At 28.5% G+C, this 20,000-nt stretch overlaps 2 protein-coding genes across 2 annotated transcripts in view; both read left to right on the top strand.

The window, feature by feature from the left end:
* Positions 1-10,880, top strand: part of LOC111678283 (serine/threonine-protein kinase WNK1-like) — a gene marked incomplete at its 3' end in the record, with an annotated part of 219,934 nt that extends 209,054 nt beyond the window's left edge. Inside the window, exons 9-10 of the mRNA XM_046950156.1 lie at positions 5,075-5,487; positions 10,629-10,880. Coding sequence (XP_046806112.1) covers positions 5,075-5,487; positions 10,629-10,880 — 665 coding nt within the window. The remainder of the gene's footprint in view (positions 1-5,074; positions 5,488-10,628) is intronic.
* A 4,949-nt stretch (positions 10,881-15,829) lies between these two features.
* Positions 15,830-20,000, top strand: part of LOC111687878 (myb-like protein K) — a 29,433-nt gene continuing 25,262 nt past the window's right edge. The window contains exon 1 of the mRNA XM_046950203.1: positions 15,830-15,859. Coding sequence (XP_046806159.1) covers positions 15,830-15,859 — 30 coding nt within the window. The remainder of the gene's footprint in view (positions 15,860-20,000) is intronic.

Raw genomic sequence — 20,000 nt, forward strand, 5'->3', positions numbered from 1 at the left:
AAAAACCGAGACAACCTCTGAAAATTTCATCAAAAAATTTCATATTTTTTCATACTTGGTTAAAAAAGCAACAACAACACTGTATATTACAAAAATATGTACACGTGTGTGTAGATTTATTTGGTTTAATTCAGCTGTGTATTTTTTTACATATTTTGGTGCTGTTGGCGTCATTGAGTTGTGTATTTTGTTTTTGTGAATTCTGTTCGTGTATTTGGATGTAGGTTGGTTTTATTGCGTTGTTTATTTTGTTTTTGTTTTTCTGTGTCTGTCCGTCTGTCTGTTGAAATCAGTTTTTGAGGTTCCCAAATATTGGCGAAATCCGAATCTTCAATAATTTAGTTAGACATGCTTTCGAGAAGATCGCTATTTAAAATCAGCAAAATCGGTCTATAAATAACGGAGATATGAGCAAAAATCCGAGACAACCTCTGAAAATTTCATCAAAAAACCAAATTTTTTTCATAATTTGTTAAAAAAGCATGTGCGTGTGTAGATGTATTTGGTTTTATTCAGCTATGTATTTTTTATGTTTGGATGCTGTTGGCGTCATTGAGTTGTATATTTTATTTTTGTAAATTCTCTTTGTATATTTAGAAGTCGGTTGGTTTTATTACGTTGTTTATTTTGTTTTTCTGTGTTTTTCGTTATGTGTGTTTAGATTTCAGTTGTTTTAGATGCCTTGTGAGTTTTGTTTTTTATTTCGTTTAGCGTTGTTGTTGTTCATTTTGTTTTTCTTTTGGTGTGATAATAATGTAGACGGGAAAAATTTAAAATTTATAAAACTAATATGTTTCAAATACACTATGGTGAAGGGTATATAAGATTCGGCACAGCCGATTTTCAAATAAAAACTGTTTTTCAAAAAGTCCTATGTGGAGTTTTTTGAATTGCGCCAAAATCGCGTACAAAATCGAGTAATTTTTCAAAATGCGTATTAAATATATTAGTAAACGAATCCACGAGAAGGCATATTTTTCAAAAGTATCGCCATATGTCAAAATAACAGCTAAATTAAAGTGTTAAAATCCATAAAATATTAGGGATATAGCTATTGACATCTGTTGCATATATACATGTTGGCATAGCAAAGTCGAATAGACCAATAAAAATGGTAACCTCTCTATTTTATGTTGTAATACCGATATTTTAGAAAATTCAAAAAGTACCATAAAGTACCTTTCTATAGGATCTCACTTAATCCGGGACATACATGCTTAATTTCATGTTTCTGGGTCTAATATTATAAAATTTTTTAAGAAAAAGTTTCCTTTTATGGGTTCTAACTTTATCCGGGTCATACATACTTAATTACATGTTTTTAGGTTCAGTATTATAGAAATTTCAAGATGTATGTTTTGAAGAACCATAAAGTACCAAAAAGTCCCCATTTATAGGTTCTCATTTAATCCGGACTCTACATACTTAATTTCATGCTTCTAGGTTCAATATTGTAGAAATTTCCAAAAAGAAAATACCAAAAAGTCTCCTATTATGGGTTCTATCTTAATCCGGGCCATACATGTTTAATTTCATGTTTCTGTTTTTGATGAACAAAAAAGTACCAAAAAGTCTCCTATTATGGGTTCTAACTTAATCCGGGCCATACATGTTTAATTTCATGTTTCTATGTTTAATATTATATATTATTATAGAAACTTCAAAAAGTACCTTTTGAAGAATCGAAAAGTACCAATAATACCCCTTTTATCGGATCTCACTTAATCCGGTCCATATATGCTTCTAGATTCAATATTATAGAAATTTCAAACAGTGTCTTGTATCTTTTGAAGAACGATAAAGTATCAAAAACTACCCATCTTTCTAGGTTCAATATTATAGACATTTCAAAACGTACCTTTTGAAGAACCAAAAAGTACCAAAAATACTCCTTTTATCGGATCTCACTTAATTCGGTCCATACATGCTTAATTTCATGTTTCTATTATCGATGTTTAAAAAAGTAATTTTTGAAGAACGAAAAGTACCAAAATATTCTCTATTTGAGGTTCTCACGTAATGCCGGCAATACACGTTTAATTTCACATTCCTAGGTTCAATATTATGCAAAAAATCAAACAGTAAATTTTTTATGCTTATAGGATCAATATTATACAAATTTCAAAAAGTACTTTTTGAGGAACGAAAAATTATCAAAATGTCCCCTTTTATGGATGCTTACTTAATCCGGGCCATATATGCTTTATTTCATCTTTCTAGGTTCAATATTATAGAAATTGCAAAAACTACAAAAAGAATTTTATGTTTATAGATAAACAATAAAATAGGTCCATAAGAATCGGAGATATGGTATACGCACAATTGGGAAGAACGACGAATTTCGAATAGCACGACGAACTAGTCGACAACAATCAAATTATTCGTACTGCGAATTCGTTTCAAAATTGGAAAAAGTAAAAAAAGGAACAAAAATTATATTTTTGTAAATCTCCACTATTTTTAGATACTTTTAACAGCTTTAAAATTTATTCGAACATTATTTTGAAATTAGAAAATGTAAGAAATTGGCCTCGAAAAGAACTGAAATTATATATCAGTTATTTTCCCAATTTTAAGATTTGTTAACAGCTTCAAAATTTCGATATTTAATTTTTTCGAACATTACTTCAAATTTTCGAACTTAATTTTAAATATTTTAACATAGCATTGTAGTGTCATCAAGTGTTCTCCAAACTACTAGACAATTTGACAATTCGGGCCACCAGAACTGGTTTCAATGACTTTAAAAATTTTTCGAACTTAAGTTCGAATTTTCGAAAATTTTATTTTTAGTTTTTATCACCCATAGATTATTTTAAGAGCATAAAAAAAATTTTGAACATAACTTCGAATTTTCGAATATTCGAACATAATATTGTATTGTCATTAGCTGTACTCACAACCAAATTTCAGAAAATTCGGGCTACCGGAATTGGTCTTAAAACAATTTTCCCCAATTAATTCGTCGTTCGTCTGCGTAAGAAATATAAATAAACCTATCGCACAGTTCTTTACGTATGACGAATTTCGTCATATGCACTGATTGTACGTATTTTCATATACTTTAGTATGTTCTATATCTGAGGACGAAAATTCGTTCCGAAAAATTCGTCATTCATCCCAATTGTGCGTATAGCAATATGGCCAAAGCAAATATTATCAACAAATTGTATTTTATAAAATTGTTTATTAAGGGAAGTCAAATATACTATTTGCGTAAAAATCAAAAAGTTCACAGATATAGGCAGTGATGAGTCGAGATATGACAAAAGTATGTGATAACCCCTGCATTTTTTGGTGTATCACAGTGAACTTATTTACACAAAATCAAAATTAACATTTTCTAGTATTTTTATACCCTTCACTTACAAACGGAATGACAAACTTATACATATATACCCTGTATAAGTTTGTGTATTTTGTTTTTGTGAATTCTGTTCGTATATTTGGATGTATTGTGTTGTTTATTTTGTTTTTCTGTGTTTTTCGTTATGAATGTTTAGATGTCTGTTGGTTTAACTAACTTGTGTATTTTGTCTTTTATTTCGTTTAGCGTTGTTGTTGTTCATTTTATAATGCTTTTGGCGTAATATTGCAGATTTTAAATAGCGATCTTCTCGAAAGCATGTCTAACAGAATTATTAAAGTTTCGGATCTCGCCGATATCGGGGGTCTCGGCTCTAAAAACTGATTTCAACAGACAGACGGACATGGCTTAATCGACTCCGCTATCTATAAGGATCCAGAATATATATATATATATATACTTTATAGGGTCGGAAATTATATTATAGAAATTACAAATGGAGTGACAAACTTATATATACCCTTCTCACGGTAGGGTATAAAAATATATTTCGAAGTCCCCATAATTTAAACTAATCGATAAATCAAACATTTTAATTTTTACTTTAATAAAAATTGTATTAATTTTTTGGCATCAGCTGTTTACTCTTTTGCATTTCTTGCTCAAGTTTAAACCACCTCCATTGGGCACTTAAACTAGCAAACAAAATTAGCTAATAACTTTCGAGGATTCATTTTAATTTAATCGATAATCCTTCAACTAAAGATTATTGTAGGCTGGACCGTTCTTTAGACAACGTGATCTAGTACCTACAAAGAATTTTAAAACGTTTTTCTAAAATGAAAATGTGTTTTCGTTCTTAAAAATAAAGAACGAAATTAGCTTTACGTTTTTATAACGAAAAAAATAAACTTTCATGTGAGTGGCAGCAAAAGAGCAAACGAAAGAAAATGTCAAAAATAGACGCAATTTGCAATACATTTAAATTTCTTGACACATTGCATACAATTTTCATGTTCTTCAAAAAAAAAATCAATTTAAATTTTGATTTGAAAATATTTTTATTTTGGTTAATTTTTTAGGGTTAACACCAAACAACTTATTGCTACATAAAAAATATTTAAAATTTAAGAAATGAAATAACTAGGCAATAATGAAAAAGCTCATTTAATTTTAAACATTTTTAAATGAAAACTTTCAAATGTTTTATAAAAACCTAATTTTAAACATGATCGTAATAAAATCAAATGTTCATGTGAGAACTGAATTGTTTTAGAAAAAAAGGCTGTAAGTTTTATAATGGATAAATAGCGTATTTAATCTTTATAACAATAAAGACATTTTTATTTGTTTAAAAACTTACTGTTTAACGTTGTTCCTTTTCAATTATAAGTAAAGTGTTGCCTAAAGTAAACAGTTATTTTATACTTATTTAACTGAACAATTGTGAAAACGAAATTATTTAAAAATAAAATTTGGTAAAAGTGGGGGTTAACATATAAATCTAATTAAGAAATAATGATTAAGGATAATATTCAAAAAAGTTAAAATTTGGATAGGAAATAAGTCAAATTAGGAAGTGCGCTTGAACAACATATTCAAAATACCGAAATGTTCTCCGTAATGATATCATTCAGAAAAACAGAAAATTTTAATACGTTTTAAATAAAGTTTTTTTTAATAATAAATTTCAATGCACTTTTTCGCCCAAGAAACTACAAAAATAATCATTTAAATTTTGATTTTTTTTCTTTCTTAATTCAACAGAAATAGAGAACGAAGTGCAAGAGAATTTTAAGTGTAGCACAACAGAGGCTGGAGGCAATAATATTCAAAACAGCAGTAAGAGCACAACAACATCTCCATCAAAAACAGAAAATACTGAAAATTCGGAACAAGCTATAGAAAATGCCGTTAGTTATAACGATGCAGGTACGCAAAATGTTAGCGTTGTTACAAATAATGTAATAAAACCTTCAGGTGGTGGAGCAAGTTCTGTTGCAAATACGAGCAGTAATACAAACAATTCTTTAGAACAACTTAAAATTGAATTGGAGAACATAACACATGCTCAAGCATTTGCATCAGCTATTGTGGCTTCCATAAACAACGATCAAGTCTATCAACAACAGCAGCAGCAACCCCAGCAACATATTAGTTCACAACAAAATCCAGAAGAGGTATGAGAGAAATATATTTTTTTATATATATGTTTATTTAAACCACAAACCGAACCAGGATTTATTACAAAGTTTGACACTTTTCACGAGACCTAGTGCAGTTTGTATCAATAGTAGAGTAGTTCACAGCACGATATTTAAATTGTGTAATTTACCCCAGGAGTATCCCCCAAATACGAATAACTTTCTCCACCACTATAGTGGGGAGTGTATTATGCGTTTGTGCTGATGTTTAAAACACCCAAAAATATTGGTTTTACACTAGAGAGACCGCAAAAAGTCGATGTTGAAATCTTGTTCGTCTTATATTATATAAATAATTCTTGCTACTTTAAGTCAGAGTTACAACAGATTTTGTCTCCAAAAACGTGACCTACGAATTTCCCGAAAATCTAATTATTTTGTAATATTTTACAAATTATGTCCTAATTCTTTACTATCTTAAACAAAATATTAAAAAAATATTATTTCTCGGTTAATATAAAATATATCCCTGAAATCTATAAATCGGGAAATCCTAAGGCGTAAAATTTGGAGGTGTCATTATACTATTTATTTGTCATTATACTATTTATTTGTTTGCTTTATTTTATGGACCTATATTTAAAATAGCAAAAAATAATATTAATCCTTAAAAGCACATGGGTCTAATATATTCCCAAAGTTCAATAAATCAATTTTAGTAATGCGCTATATAATTTAAAAAATAAAAGATTAATTTTACTTTTTGTTGTTGTTATTTTAAAAATCGGAACATGTATTAGAAATTCCTATAATTTTAGAAAATATAGCAATAAAAAAATATTCCGACATGTTTTAATGAGAATTTCCTAATATTGCAAATTTTGACCTTTGACCTCCAAATTTTACGCCTTAGGATTTCACGATTTACATATAACTTTAGGGACATATTTCATATTATCCGAGAAATAATATTTTGTTTATGATGTATAATAGTAAAGAATTAGGACATATTTTGTGAATTATTACAAAAAAATATTTTTTGGCGAAATTCGCAGAATTCAAATCGCAGGTACATCATAACTGTTAGAGGTATTGAACTATATTTTTTATTGTTTTATTCCCTCATTTATTGACCATAAATACCCTGGTGATGTTTTAAAATTTTCAAAAATAAAAATTAAAAAAAAACTAAAAATGAAGCTTTGAAACTAACGTGTAAAAAATATTTTTTTGGATCAAAGCTAAGAACATATTCTAAGGACGAAAACTTATACTCGAGTAAATAGAGATTTATTTTATGTAATTAAGTAGATTTTTAGAATATTTTCCAAAATAAGTTAGATTTTTTCCACATTTACTAATCAAATGATCTGGAACACGTTATTGGCGTGGGGCATTTTTAATAACATTCACATTTTCAACAAATTTTTCTGTTTTTCATCTTTTTGAAATACAAAATCTAATTACAATACGATTATTTAACAATATTGTGTCAAATATTTACCTAGTAGCAGCATTTATCACATAATATCAAAATATAAGAAGTAAGCTTGGAGTTTTTCAAATTTGTGCGACGAGCAGCACGTGTTAACGTCTTTTAATCGAGCTCAATATCTGGAAAGGGGAATCCCTTTGTGGTGTTACGACGAACAAGATTCCGACATTTTTTTCTCTCTATATAATATCCGTCAGTTTATCCTACACCCAACTTAAAGTATACCGATTTAGAATCACTTTCTGTGATGTACTGTATGACCATATAAAGCTTGTGCGCACGCTACAGCTGCCAATTTTCAAGTTAATTTGATGAAATTTGGCACATACAGTGGACGTCCAATAGTACGTACCCTCTTTATTACGAATGTCCAACAATACGAATGGCAAAATGTTGCATTGCCTACTCTATAGTACGAATAAAGTCACAAATTTTTTGTTCGATAGTACGAATAACGCATTTTTATTGGAATTTTGGTTTTATTTACGTATGAATGAAGTTTTTATTATGTTTTTATTTTATTATTTCGGTATCATTCACCTTTAGCTCAGTAATTTTTAAGTTTTTTTTTTATATTTATTACAAGTGTTTTTTGTTTTTAATAGTCCTAACACACAATTTACTGCATGTAAATTAGCATTACTATATGTGATCCCTTAAATATTCCAAATTTTTAAGAGAAAATTTTAAATTATAGAATTGTTTTTGAAAGTGATATATTCCAATCAAGTTTCTAATAAAAGTTTTATGTAATCTGAACATGTTTAATACATTTTAGAACATATGTATATGTACATGCAAATTGTCTTTGGCACACATATTTCAACCATTGGACTCACGATACTTTCAAAATTAACAATTCGTATACGTAAATATGTCCCTTTTATGCCTGTTTATGTACAAGAAATTTATTTAAAATAATACACATTTATTATATTTTGTTTCGTTATGTCATTTTTCATGAAAAATAAAACAAAAATAAATAAAATCCAAAATTTTATGTGTATTATTTGAATTTAAACATATATATTGTGTTGTTCAAGAATACGAATTTTTCGGTACTACGAAAGGGCCAGACACTATATAATTCGTACTATTGGACGTCCACTGTACTTGTATTTTGATCCAAGGACGAACGATATTAAGTATAAATGTTAAATTTACAAGTATGTCAACAATAATCAGCAAAGCTTAGTTTTATTGAAGTCTAAATGACACTGTCTATTTTTTAATGGTCAGGCCTTATTTGACCTTAGCCCCCATACAATGTTCCCTTCATAAATAAATACTAGGGCTGTCATTCGAATAAAAAATTATTCTATTAAAATAAAAAATTTTTGTTTTTCTTCAAACAAATAAAAAAATTTCCCATTTAAAATAAAGAATAATTCGAAAAATTTTTGTCGAATAATCGAATATTCGATTAAAGTTTTGTTTTTTTATCCATATTTTATTTATATTTTTGAACAAAGATATACAAGAATACTAAATAACACTACTTTTTATTAAAATTGTTTAAGAAGTGATTCTATGGATCTTTTAAATGCTTTCAATAAGTAAAACATATGGTTTCCAAGAAACTTGTATATGTAGAATTTAGTTGCTATACTGTTATTTTTAAGCGAGTTATATACGTTAAAGTCATTTTTGATGAGATCTTTATATGGTAGGTGGGATCGGTTCTCATAAATTTTACAAAAAATTATGAGCATCATACATTTTACAAAAACATTTTGGTTCCTTAAAAATTTGAACATTTCCGCGCTCTATTATAGTAATTTTATCTGAATTAAAGTAATTTAATGAAGGGAACCTTATATATTCGTCCTATCGTGTATTCAACAGGCGGATTGTAGTTATCATTCCGTTTTTTGATGGTGGGTATAAAACATGTTAAGTAGCTGATGAAATGCTCACATATTTCTCTACTTGAGTAAAACATATGTATATCAGCTTCTACTTTGAAATCTACTGAGAAATTTAAAATAGGTTGAGATTGAACTAGGTTACTGACGTATAAGCGCATTAATGTACACAAACTCGTTTTTTACAATAATTAAAGAAAATATCGCATTTTTAGAGCAAAAATAGCAAAATCGGCAATTCGCTACTTTTGAGGTATAAAATCTGCAAATCGTCTAAACAACAAGATCTACAAACTGCTCTTGGTCACATGTTGAGTGTTTTTTACTATCACACCGTGTTATTATAAGTAACTTCGTGTGAAATAACAAAACTTTTGAAACTGATGTTTTCCAAATTTTGATGAAATTTGCACCAAGGTTAGTACTATAGTAGTAATAGTAGGACACAAAATTAGAGGAAAAAATACTTATTTTGGAAATAAATAAGATTTGTATATACAGTGTCTCTCATAAGTATTCGAATTTAGGTATAATCAGAGTAGGTAAAAATATCGCTCGCGATCGCTATTTTATTAATATCGCTCGTTTTAAAATTAAAATCGCGTGTTTTATTTAATTCGAGTTTTTTGTATTCTCTTCGTAAGCGATATTTACACGTTTTTGTTTTTTCAACGCGCTTGCGAACGAGTGGAAAACGAGTTGAATTCCAGTTAAATTCGAGCGGAAAATCAGCAAATGTATGTTAGCAAGAAAAAGGTTTTACGATAGCAAAAAAATTACTAGCAAATAATTATGTGTGGTTATGTGTCCGTAGATTTTATGACGGTCACAAATAATGAATTCTAAGAAAGTGTTAAAAAGAAAATCTTAATTTTTTTATGTAAATTTGTATATTTTTTTATATATACATTGATGGACATGGACAAAAATAAAATTACTAATTGCAAGGCGGATAAGACAACGAAACAAAAATTAGAAAGAGTTCCCTTCGACACAAATATTTTGGAATATTGGAAAACAAAGAAGTTATATGATCCTGAAATGGGACATTTGCTAGATGTGGCTTTATCAGTTCCATCAACACAGGCTTCTGTGGAAAGAGCATTTGGTGCAAAAATGAATTTAAAGGTTATGAAAAAATAGATTATAGATATGTACATATCTATGTACATACTGTATGATGTTTTTTATAAAAATTATTCGTATAACTTCATTTACAATAACACTGACCACATTTTGCGCACAACCTCAACCAAATTCTTAGGACAAAAAGTATGTATGTATGTATGTATGTATGTATGTATGTATGTATACCTATATACAGTCATACACAAATGCATTTTCTTAATGAACATACATATTTACGTATGTATATTCATACGCATTTGCACACGTGCAAAAGGGTAAACATGTAATAAAACCACAAGAAATTTTCGATTCTAATTTTTGTGTTTCGTATAATATAGTCAAATATGAAATACAGAAAAAATTCGTATACTTTTGTGAGATAATTTTATGTTTTTTTTTTAAATAAAGCTAAATTAATATAAGTAAATGTGAATTTTTAAAGTTTAAAAAAGCGTGATATCAAAGCTAAGGACTGTCTAGAGAATTTAACAAATTAATTTATTAATTTTGCATACAAAATATGTTATTAAATTTGGTTTCTTTTCATATTATACCTAAATTCGAATACTTATGAGAGACACTGTATATAAAAAAATTTAAAGAAATGAAAATAAAATTACATATTTTTTAATATTTTATATTACGTGACAACCATTTTATGTTTCTGATGTTATTTTTTTCACATATAGAAACATCAGTCAGTAGCGAATACATCATGCCATTCATTGGGTCAAAGCACGCCGACTGGTACCATGAGCTCTACCAGGTCTTCTTCAACATATAATTCCAGACGGACGTCGTTAGACAATAGTGTTACTAATGAACTACAAACTTTAACAACCAATCACATAGAAAGCAGTGAAAGCATTCAAGCTCAATATGCAAATATTGAAAATGGTGTTACGGAAAATACTCAAGTTTCTCAAAAGCTATCAAAACAAAATAAAATACAGAATATAAAATGTCAAAATCAGCTGACAAGTTCGTGCGACGTTTGTGACGCTTATAAAAGTAGAAAATAGATCTACTTAAAAGCGACACCGCGCACACACAAAATTTGTTCGACACAAACGGTAAGTTTTTTGATAATGTTAGTGAAAAAACTCACATGTATATATGCGAAGTGTTTTTTTTTTTTTTGAACCCACAAGGAATCCTTCCTTAGCATATGTATATAGTTTGCTATCAAGGTTGCACCTATGTAGTGGACAACTTCGTTTAAGGCGGTTTCCACCGATCGGTTTTAAGTAGGAAGTAAGAAGGAAGTAAGACTTATCGGTCGATAAGACTGGTGTCGCATAGCCCTTGCATCCTGCCATTTAATGGGGGTATATGTGAATTTCAAGCATGCAGTAAATATCTGAAACAAATGTACGGAAACCAATCCCGCTTCCATCTGTAATCATCATCTATGTTATTCGATATACCGGGTGGGAAATGGGAGTCCATTAGGAGTTTCATTGTATCCTCCAGCTTCCTGCCCGTGTCATCGACCATAGATTCCTGTTAGACATGAGTTTTGGATCACAGAAAAGTTTCCAGGAGTCTCGTTTGGCTTTACGAACAACTGTTTTGTATTCACCAAGTTTACTGCGATAATCATGCCAGTATACTTCGGTCTTGTTACGCCGTGCCCGGTTAAATAGTTTGCGAAGAGTCTTACCAATGATTCGAATCTCCCTGGTTACCCAGGGTTTCTCCTGGGCAGATATTCGCTCTCGCAGCTGTCCTCGAACGATTCAACCAAGGCACTTGTGAGCATTTTTACTTTGGCGTCTATGTCCTCTTTATTTCGATATTGAAAAGTGTTCTGACATAAACGGTTCTTTAGTAAGGAACCGAACATTGTCCAATTAGTTGTAGACTTATTCCGAAGCTTTATCGACAATTTCTGTGTGAATTCTACACAAAGCTACTACAACAAATATTCAATACTTGAAGTCAAAATATGCACATATAACACAAACACACATTTTTTAATTTTTTACAATTATTTAAATATAATTTTTTCACAAAATTCTTTTCAACTTTCTCAAATTATTTTTTTTAATTATTTGACATTTCATTTTTTCTAATTTCAAATTGAAGGTGCAGAATAGCATTTTTATGTAGTAAACAAATTTATGAAAGTCGAAAAAATTAAAGAATTTTACATTTTAACAAATAAGAATGCATGAAAAATATTATCATACTCTATAAATGGAATTTAAAATGTAATAATTTAAAAAAATAATGCTATTATTATTTCGACCGATTTTATGCAACTATGTGAGCAATGTATATTATTAAAGAAATAATAAACACATCATTTTAGAGAATCATAAAAAAAAAAAAATAATAAAAATATCTATTTACACCAAACACTTTAGTAAATACTAATAATAATGTTACTGGGAGTGACAGCAAGAGAATACCTTCTATGGTAATATTCTATGGTTGTCAATCTATGTGTATTATCTATGGATATGTTATTTTTGTAAAACAATGTTATAGTCCAACTTCAATTTATATTTTGTATTATTAAATGGGCTTATGTATTAACAATTTTGAGAAATATATATTTATTTTTTATTAGTTCTGTATTTACTATGTACATAGAAATAAGGATGACTCCGTTTGTTTATTTTTATAGTCCGTTGAGGGAGAAAACCATGAGAAAGCTGTCGAACTTCTTAAACAAGCCGTTGGATCTGTTAAGCTTGTTGTAAGATATACACCAAAAGTTTTGGAGGAAATGGAAATGCGTTTTGATAAGCAACGCACTACACGTCGGAGGCAATAATTTGTAATTTGTGTGGTAACATTATTAATGTATTAAACAAAATATGCATTGTGTTATTTGAGAATCGGAATGCAAGTACATTATGTAGTATTTGTGTATTTATTTATTCATAAAATAAACAAAGCGTTTAAACTCAAATTATTTGTGTGTTAAATTATTTTCTGAATTTGTTATAGAACGCATTTTACATTGTTGTAAACGTGCTGATTTAACAATATTTATCAACAAAGAACATTAATTAAAATTTAGAAAGATACATCAATTAAATGATTTAAAGCTGTTAAGAAGCAAATTTCACATCACAAACAGAAATTGGTGAATATATGTCTTGCAAAATATTTTGCAGAAGACATATATTCATTAGATGTCATATTGCTGGGATGCTTCTTGTTTAAAAATAAATTCATTTGTATGTAACTATATTCGTAGAAAGATGAGTTTTAGTTTTTTTTTTCAAAAGATAATAAAAATGACACTAGGGATGCCAATCAGGACTGATTTTTAAAAATCCCGGTATTCCGGATTTTTAAATGGTCCCGGATTTTCGGGATTTCTAAATCCCGTAAAATATAAATAAATTCTCAAAAAATCTTAATAATTTACAAAAATAACATTTTCTATTCCATATTACAATATGAATACATTAAGTATGTGTTTACTAATACAGAAAGCTTTTCCAAATGTATTTTGTGAAATTTTTGGAAAACAAATTAATTCAAAGTACTAAAAATAATAAACTAGTTATTTAAATACAGTGCTTTTTAGATACACCACTCATGTGACCAACCATCTTGAGCTGAACATCGGATATATGGTTTTTAATGGCCGCTAGGAAACCACTACAAAACTGGTCTATATCAACTATAGCCATTGTAGTTCCAGCTTTTGCCAGGCTGTCAGCAATATTATTTCCAGTTATATATCGTGTCATTTTAGCCAAATAAGATAATTATGAACTCGCCATCTTATTAAAAGGTTATTTTTTAACAATAAATTGCTTAAATATATCGGAGGCGAGGTACAAATCAAGTCAAATGCTTTATTATGAAAACTAAATCATAATTTCTTACTTGTTATTTTTAAATATCCGATAATATCTATGCCTTTTTATTTTTGATATTTCAGCTTGTAAGTTAGTATAGTCATCTTAAGTCTAAAAAATTACTCAATAAATAACGTAATTTGATTTAAAAATAGACCGAAATATTTAAAATTTTATGATCCTGCTTATTTTTTAATCAAAAACTATTAAAATTCTCTTATTTAATATTTTATAATGTTTAAATTTAGCGGGAAAACACTTAAACTTCGGGATTTTAAAATCCCGAAAATACCCGGGAATTAATTTTTAAAAATCCCGGTTTTCGGTACATTCAAATCCCGGTATTTTCGGGAATTCCCGTTTGGCATCCCTATATGACACTCATGTAGTAAATGAGCGATACTAAGTGTGCTTTTTTTTATTTATTAGAGTATCCAATATTCATTCATTGGGAGCAAAAAATAAAACTACTTTACTTAAACATTCCAAAAATCACCAAATTTTTTCCTTAGGTTTGTTTTGCAATTTCTTTTTTTAAGAGTTTCCAAAATACTTTCGTGCAATATCGTTATCGTTAGAGAAATTTTTCTCAAAATAATACCCAAGAAAACAATTAATACATAACCAGCATAATCTTGGCATTCCTGATAAGCCAAATATAAACTACTTATTTTAGTTTACCGTTGACAAGAAAAAAATTGTTTATATAAGTTTATATAAGTTTGTTATTTTGTTCATAATTTAAAAAAATATTAATTTTGTGTCCTCATAAGGTACAAATACAATTTTTAACTCCTTATAGGCGTTGAAGTCGGTTTAGAGATGTCCGTCTACACAACCCCTTTTTAAGTTAAGTTTGTTATCAAATGTCTGTCTGCCTATCCGTCTGTATGTTTGTTGAAATCAGTTTTTAGAAGACCCCAGAAATCGGCGAGATCCGAATCTTCAATAATTCTGTTCGCCATTTAAAATCAGCAAAATCGGTCCATAATTAACAAGTATATGAGCAAAATCCGAGACAGTCGTTGCCAAAAAAACTAACAAAATCGTTTAAAACCTACCATATTTAGAGAATAATATAAAACTGTTTTTGAGATAAGTGTGACTTATTTATTAAGGAATTTTGTAGCCTTCGACCGTGTCAACTTAAAATTGTTAGACACATCTGAAAATTGTTAAGCCATCATGTATAACAGCTTTAACAACACTATTCAAAGTTTTACAATACATTTATTTCTTAATCAAGTCCGGAAACTTTAGAGTGTCATTGGCGATCATAGCGCATTTGCGATAGACGTATTTGTAAAAATAGCTCGTCATTAAAATGAGTGCTTATGAACAATGAACATTCGATGATTCCCGTGCGAATTTTCATTTATTTTAAATGCATATAATTTAAAAATAGAATACATTTTTTATTTTTTTTTAATTTAATACAGTAAAAAACGTTTAAGTAAATTGTTAAAATTTTTTAAGAGCTAGTTTTTGAGTTGGCAATTAAATATCTCCATTGCTGTTTTTGAGTACAAGATTAAACTTCGTAGTGTTGTCATACAAAACAACAGAAAACGTCACTATTTGTTATAAAATATATGTTTTATGAAAAAAAGAAGTGAATTATAATTATGCAATAAGAAAAGTAATGAAATAATATTTAAAATAAAAAATATATTGTGAAGTCCCCATAATTTAAACTAATCGATAAATCAAACATTTTAATGTTTATTTTAATAAAAATTTTATAAAATTTTTTGCCATCAGCTGTTTACACTTTTGAATTTCTTGCTCAACTAGCAAAAAAAAATAGTTGATTGAGAATTCAAAAACAACTTTCGATGATTAATTATAAATTAATCCTTCACCTAAAGATTGGCCCTAAAAGTATGTGTATTGACAAGCTTACCAAAAATCTACCATCCACCAAATGAAAAAAAAAATCATACCCAATTTTGTAGGAAAAGCCTGAGAATCGGATAAGGTGAGAATCAATAAAAGGGAAATTTTTGATCCTTTTTTGTTCTTCAAATGGTACTTTTAGAATTTTCTACAATATTGAACCTAGAAACATGAAATTAAGTATGCAGAGCCTTGATAAAGTAAGAACCCATAGAAGAGGACTTTTTGGTTTTTATTTGTTGTTCGAAGGATACTTTATGAATTTTCTGTAATATTGAATCTAGAAACATAAAATTAGGTATGTACAGTCCGGATTAATTGAGAACCCATAAAATGGAACTTATTTTTGTATAATTGTACATGTATAATATAAACAAGTTAGAGTGCTATATTCTGCTATAATCTATAATCTTAAAAACCCTAGCCCATTTTAAGAAAATATAAAATCCTTATATTTAAGGTAATAAACTATTTTTATTTAAGGTAATAACAGTTAGAGCCCTCAAATTTTGTCGGAGCCACTTTAGTGTCAATTAGATTATTTAGGATAAAAAGTAAGCGGGCAAGCATTAGGGGGCGTGGCGGCTTCCATTAAAATTAAATACAAAAATTCGTTTATCTTTTTAACTATTACATTTAGAATCTTAAAATTTAATATCTTTAACATCCATGTAAACATTTTTGGTAATAAATTGACTAATAAATTGACTAAATTGGTTCGAAGCCCCTAACCAGAAACGGTTAGAGATAGAATCTTTAAATTTTCCTTAAAGAACTTTGACAATTATCTGAACATTAAGAGTATAACGGGCGGACTTTCAATAGGAGACTTGGCACTTCCCATTGGAATACAAAATTTTGTTTATCTGTGAAACTAAATGAACTAGATTCTTCATGTTTTGCACAAATTACTTTATTAAAGAGAAAGGGCGGACCTTTTTCTGGGGAGCTTGGAGCCCCGCATGAATTAAATAGAAAAAATCGTATTGTTTTGTTTATCTAGGAAAATAATAGAACTATTTATTTTGCATAAATTCCTTTAATATTCATCTGAACAAAACAAAAACAAAATACACAAGGCATCTAAAACAACTGACTTCTAAACATACATAACGAAAAACACAGAAAAACAAAATAAACAAGGCAATAAAACCTACCTACATTCAAATATACGAACAGAATTTACACAGACAAAACTAAAACTAAATACACAACTCAATGACGCCAACAGCATCCAAACATACAAAACGAAATACACAGCTGAAAAACAAAATACATCTACACACACGTGTGCATCTTTTTCGAATATACAGTGTTGTTTGTTGCTTTTTTAACAAAGCATGAAAAAACAAGTAAGAGTTCTATATTCGGTGCCGAATCTTATATACCCTTCACCATAGTGTATTTTAAATATATTAGTTTTATATATTTTACATTTTTTCCCGACTACATTATAATTACACCAAAAGCAAAAGAAAATGAACAACAACAACGCTAAACGAAATAAAAAATACACAAGGCAATTAAACCAACAGATATCTCAAAATAAATAACGAAAATAACAGAAAAACAAAAAAAAAACAACGCAATAATACGAACAGAATTCACAAAAAGAAAGACAAACACAAAATACACAACTCAATGAAGCCAACGACATCCAAACATACAAACAAAATACACAGCTGAATTAAACCAAATACATCTACACACGCACATGTACAACTTTTTTCAATTCGCAGTATTGTTGTTGCTTTTTTAACAAAGCATGGAAAAAAAATATGTCTTTTTTGATGAAATTTTCAGAGGTTGTCTGGGATTTTTGCTCATATCTTCGTTATTTTTAGACCGATTTTGCTGATTTTAATAGTTTCGGTTCTCGCCGATATCTGGGTTCCTCTAAAAACTGATTTCAACAGACAGACAGACAGACGGACATGGCTTAATTGACTCCGCTATCTATCTATCTATCTATATTTTGTTTAATAAATCTTGTATCATTTCAGAAATAGATTTTAATAATTTGAGTTCTGTAAAACATTTATTAAGAAAAATTACTAATAGTACTAAGTTTGTTCGTTTATCTCCCTATTTACCATTTTTTTTTATAAAATTTGTTTTCTTAAATATATTGTTTTGATTTCTAACATAAATTATTGCATGTAATTACATAATACATATTTCTGTAATTTCGGAAATTTAAATTATTGGAATATATTAAAGATTTTTTTTATTAAAAAATTAGTACTAAAATTGTATGACTATAGAAAATTTTGTACAACAAGCACACAATTGCTTTACCCCCTATGGATCGACTTTCGAAAAGATATTTAGATGCATATTTTTGAGATTGGAGTAATGTTAATTAAAAATATATCCGCTTAAGTACAGAAAACAAATCATTTATTAAGAAAAAGAATTTGCTATAGATGTCATTCGAATAAAAATTACTCGATTAATCGAGGAAAAAATTTTTTTCTTCGAACTAATAAAAAATATGCTTCCCAATCAAAGTACAAATGAAAAAGTATCAAAATGTCTGCATTATATAAAACATTATTAATTAAATACTGTGTATGTTTATAAACATAGTATACTTTCTAAATTCAAAAAGTATCATTTAAATAACGAAAAGATACCAAAAATATGCTTTTTGTAGATTCTCTTTTATGCAGGCCCCTATGTTAAATTTCATATTCATATGGTAAAATTTACGAAATATTAATTTATTCAAACATTTTTGTTCATTTTAAAATAAATTTTTTAATTTTAGTTCAAAATTATTCTCCATACGAATTTTTTAATGAAAATAATTCAAGAATAATATTATACATTTTCTTAAAATTTATAAAAATGTAGTTTTATTTAATCATAATATAATTAATATCATTATGTTCAATTTCACTAAAATTTAAGAAAAAATATTACGATAGGTTTTCGTACTTTCATAAAAATAGAAAAGGGTTTTATTAAATAAGATTTCGTATTATACATGAAATTTTTGTAAATATTACGAAAATAGAAGTTAGGAAATTTTTGAGCATGGATTATTTTCAGTGTAGAACTAGGCGCAATTACAATTTTTCTTGATTCACTACGTATTTATCACACTATATTTTATCGAGGTACAGAGTTAATATTTTAAAATTTTTTTTTTCAACAAGCATTAAATTCGATATCGTATTTTCGATATCATATATATCATGAAACGTAATTTAGTCTAGTTTATCAAAAAAGGTTATCAGATCTCGCCTATATCTGGGGTCCTCTAAAAACTGATTTCAACAGAAAGATAGACACACACACAGATGGACATGGCTTAATCGACTCCGCTATCTATAAGGATCCAGAATATATATACTTTATAGGGTCGGAAAATTATATTATAGAAATTACAAACGGAATGACAAACCTATATATACCCTTCTCACGAAGGTGAAGAAATAACAAGTAAGAGTTTTATATTCGGCTGTGCCGAATCTTATATACCCTTTACCATGAAATCAAAAAAAAATACCAATTGCAAAACGGTCAGGTAATAAAAAAGTCCCCTTATGTGTTCTCACCTAAGCCGGACTCTACATACTTAATTTCATGTTTCTAGGTTTAATATTATACAAAATTCAAAAAGTAGCTTTTGTAGAACGAAAAGGTAACAAAAAGTTCCCTTGCGTGTGTTCTGATCTAATCCGGGCTCTACATACATAATTTCATGTTTCTAGTACCTTTTGTATAACGAAAAAGTACCAAAAAATCCCTTTGATGTGTTCTCGTCTAATCCGGACTCTACATACTTAATTTCATGTTTCTAAGTTCATTATTATAGAAAACTCAAAAAGTATCTTTCGAAAAACGAAAAAGCACCAAAAAGGTACCTTTTATGGGTTCTCATCTAATTCTGAATCTACGTACTAAACTTCATGTCCCTTGGTTTATATACTTAATTTTATATTTCTAGATTCAATATTAGAAAAAATTCCAAAAGTACATTTTACAAACAAAACAAGTTGGAAGTTATAGTCGGGCGAGGCCGACCATATAATACCCGACACCTGTATAAGAATAAAATGTGATTCAGTTTTCATAATAAAGCATTTAAGTGGAATTGTACCTTGCTTTAGATATACTGTTTAATAAAACTGTGGATATTTAAGTAAAACTTTGATGGCGGCTTTTTATAGTGGCTACGATCAAATAGGGGCCCTATAATAATAAAGTTCATCAGGGTCATCAAAACTAGTATAGAACCTGGTTTTGCAGCTTTTTGTCGAGATACGAGTATATTAAACATAATTATGAACTTAGTTAGTTAGTTAGTTAGTTTGAAAGGAGGATGTATACACA

The sequence above is a fragment of the Lucilia cuprina genome, chromosome X, assembly GCF_022045245.1.
Source record: "Lucilia cuprina isolate Lc7/37 chromosome X, ASM2204524v1, whole genome shotgun sequence".
NCBI lineage: Eukaryota > Metazoa > Arthropoda > Insecta > Diptera > Calliphoridae > Lucilia > Lucilia cuprina.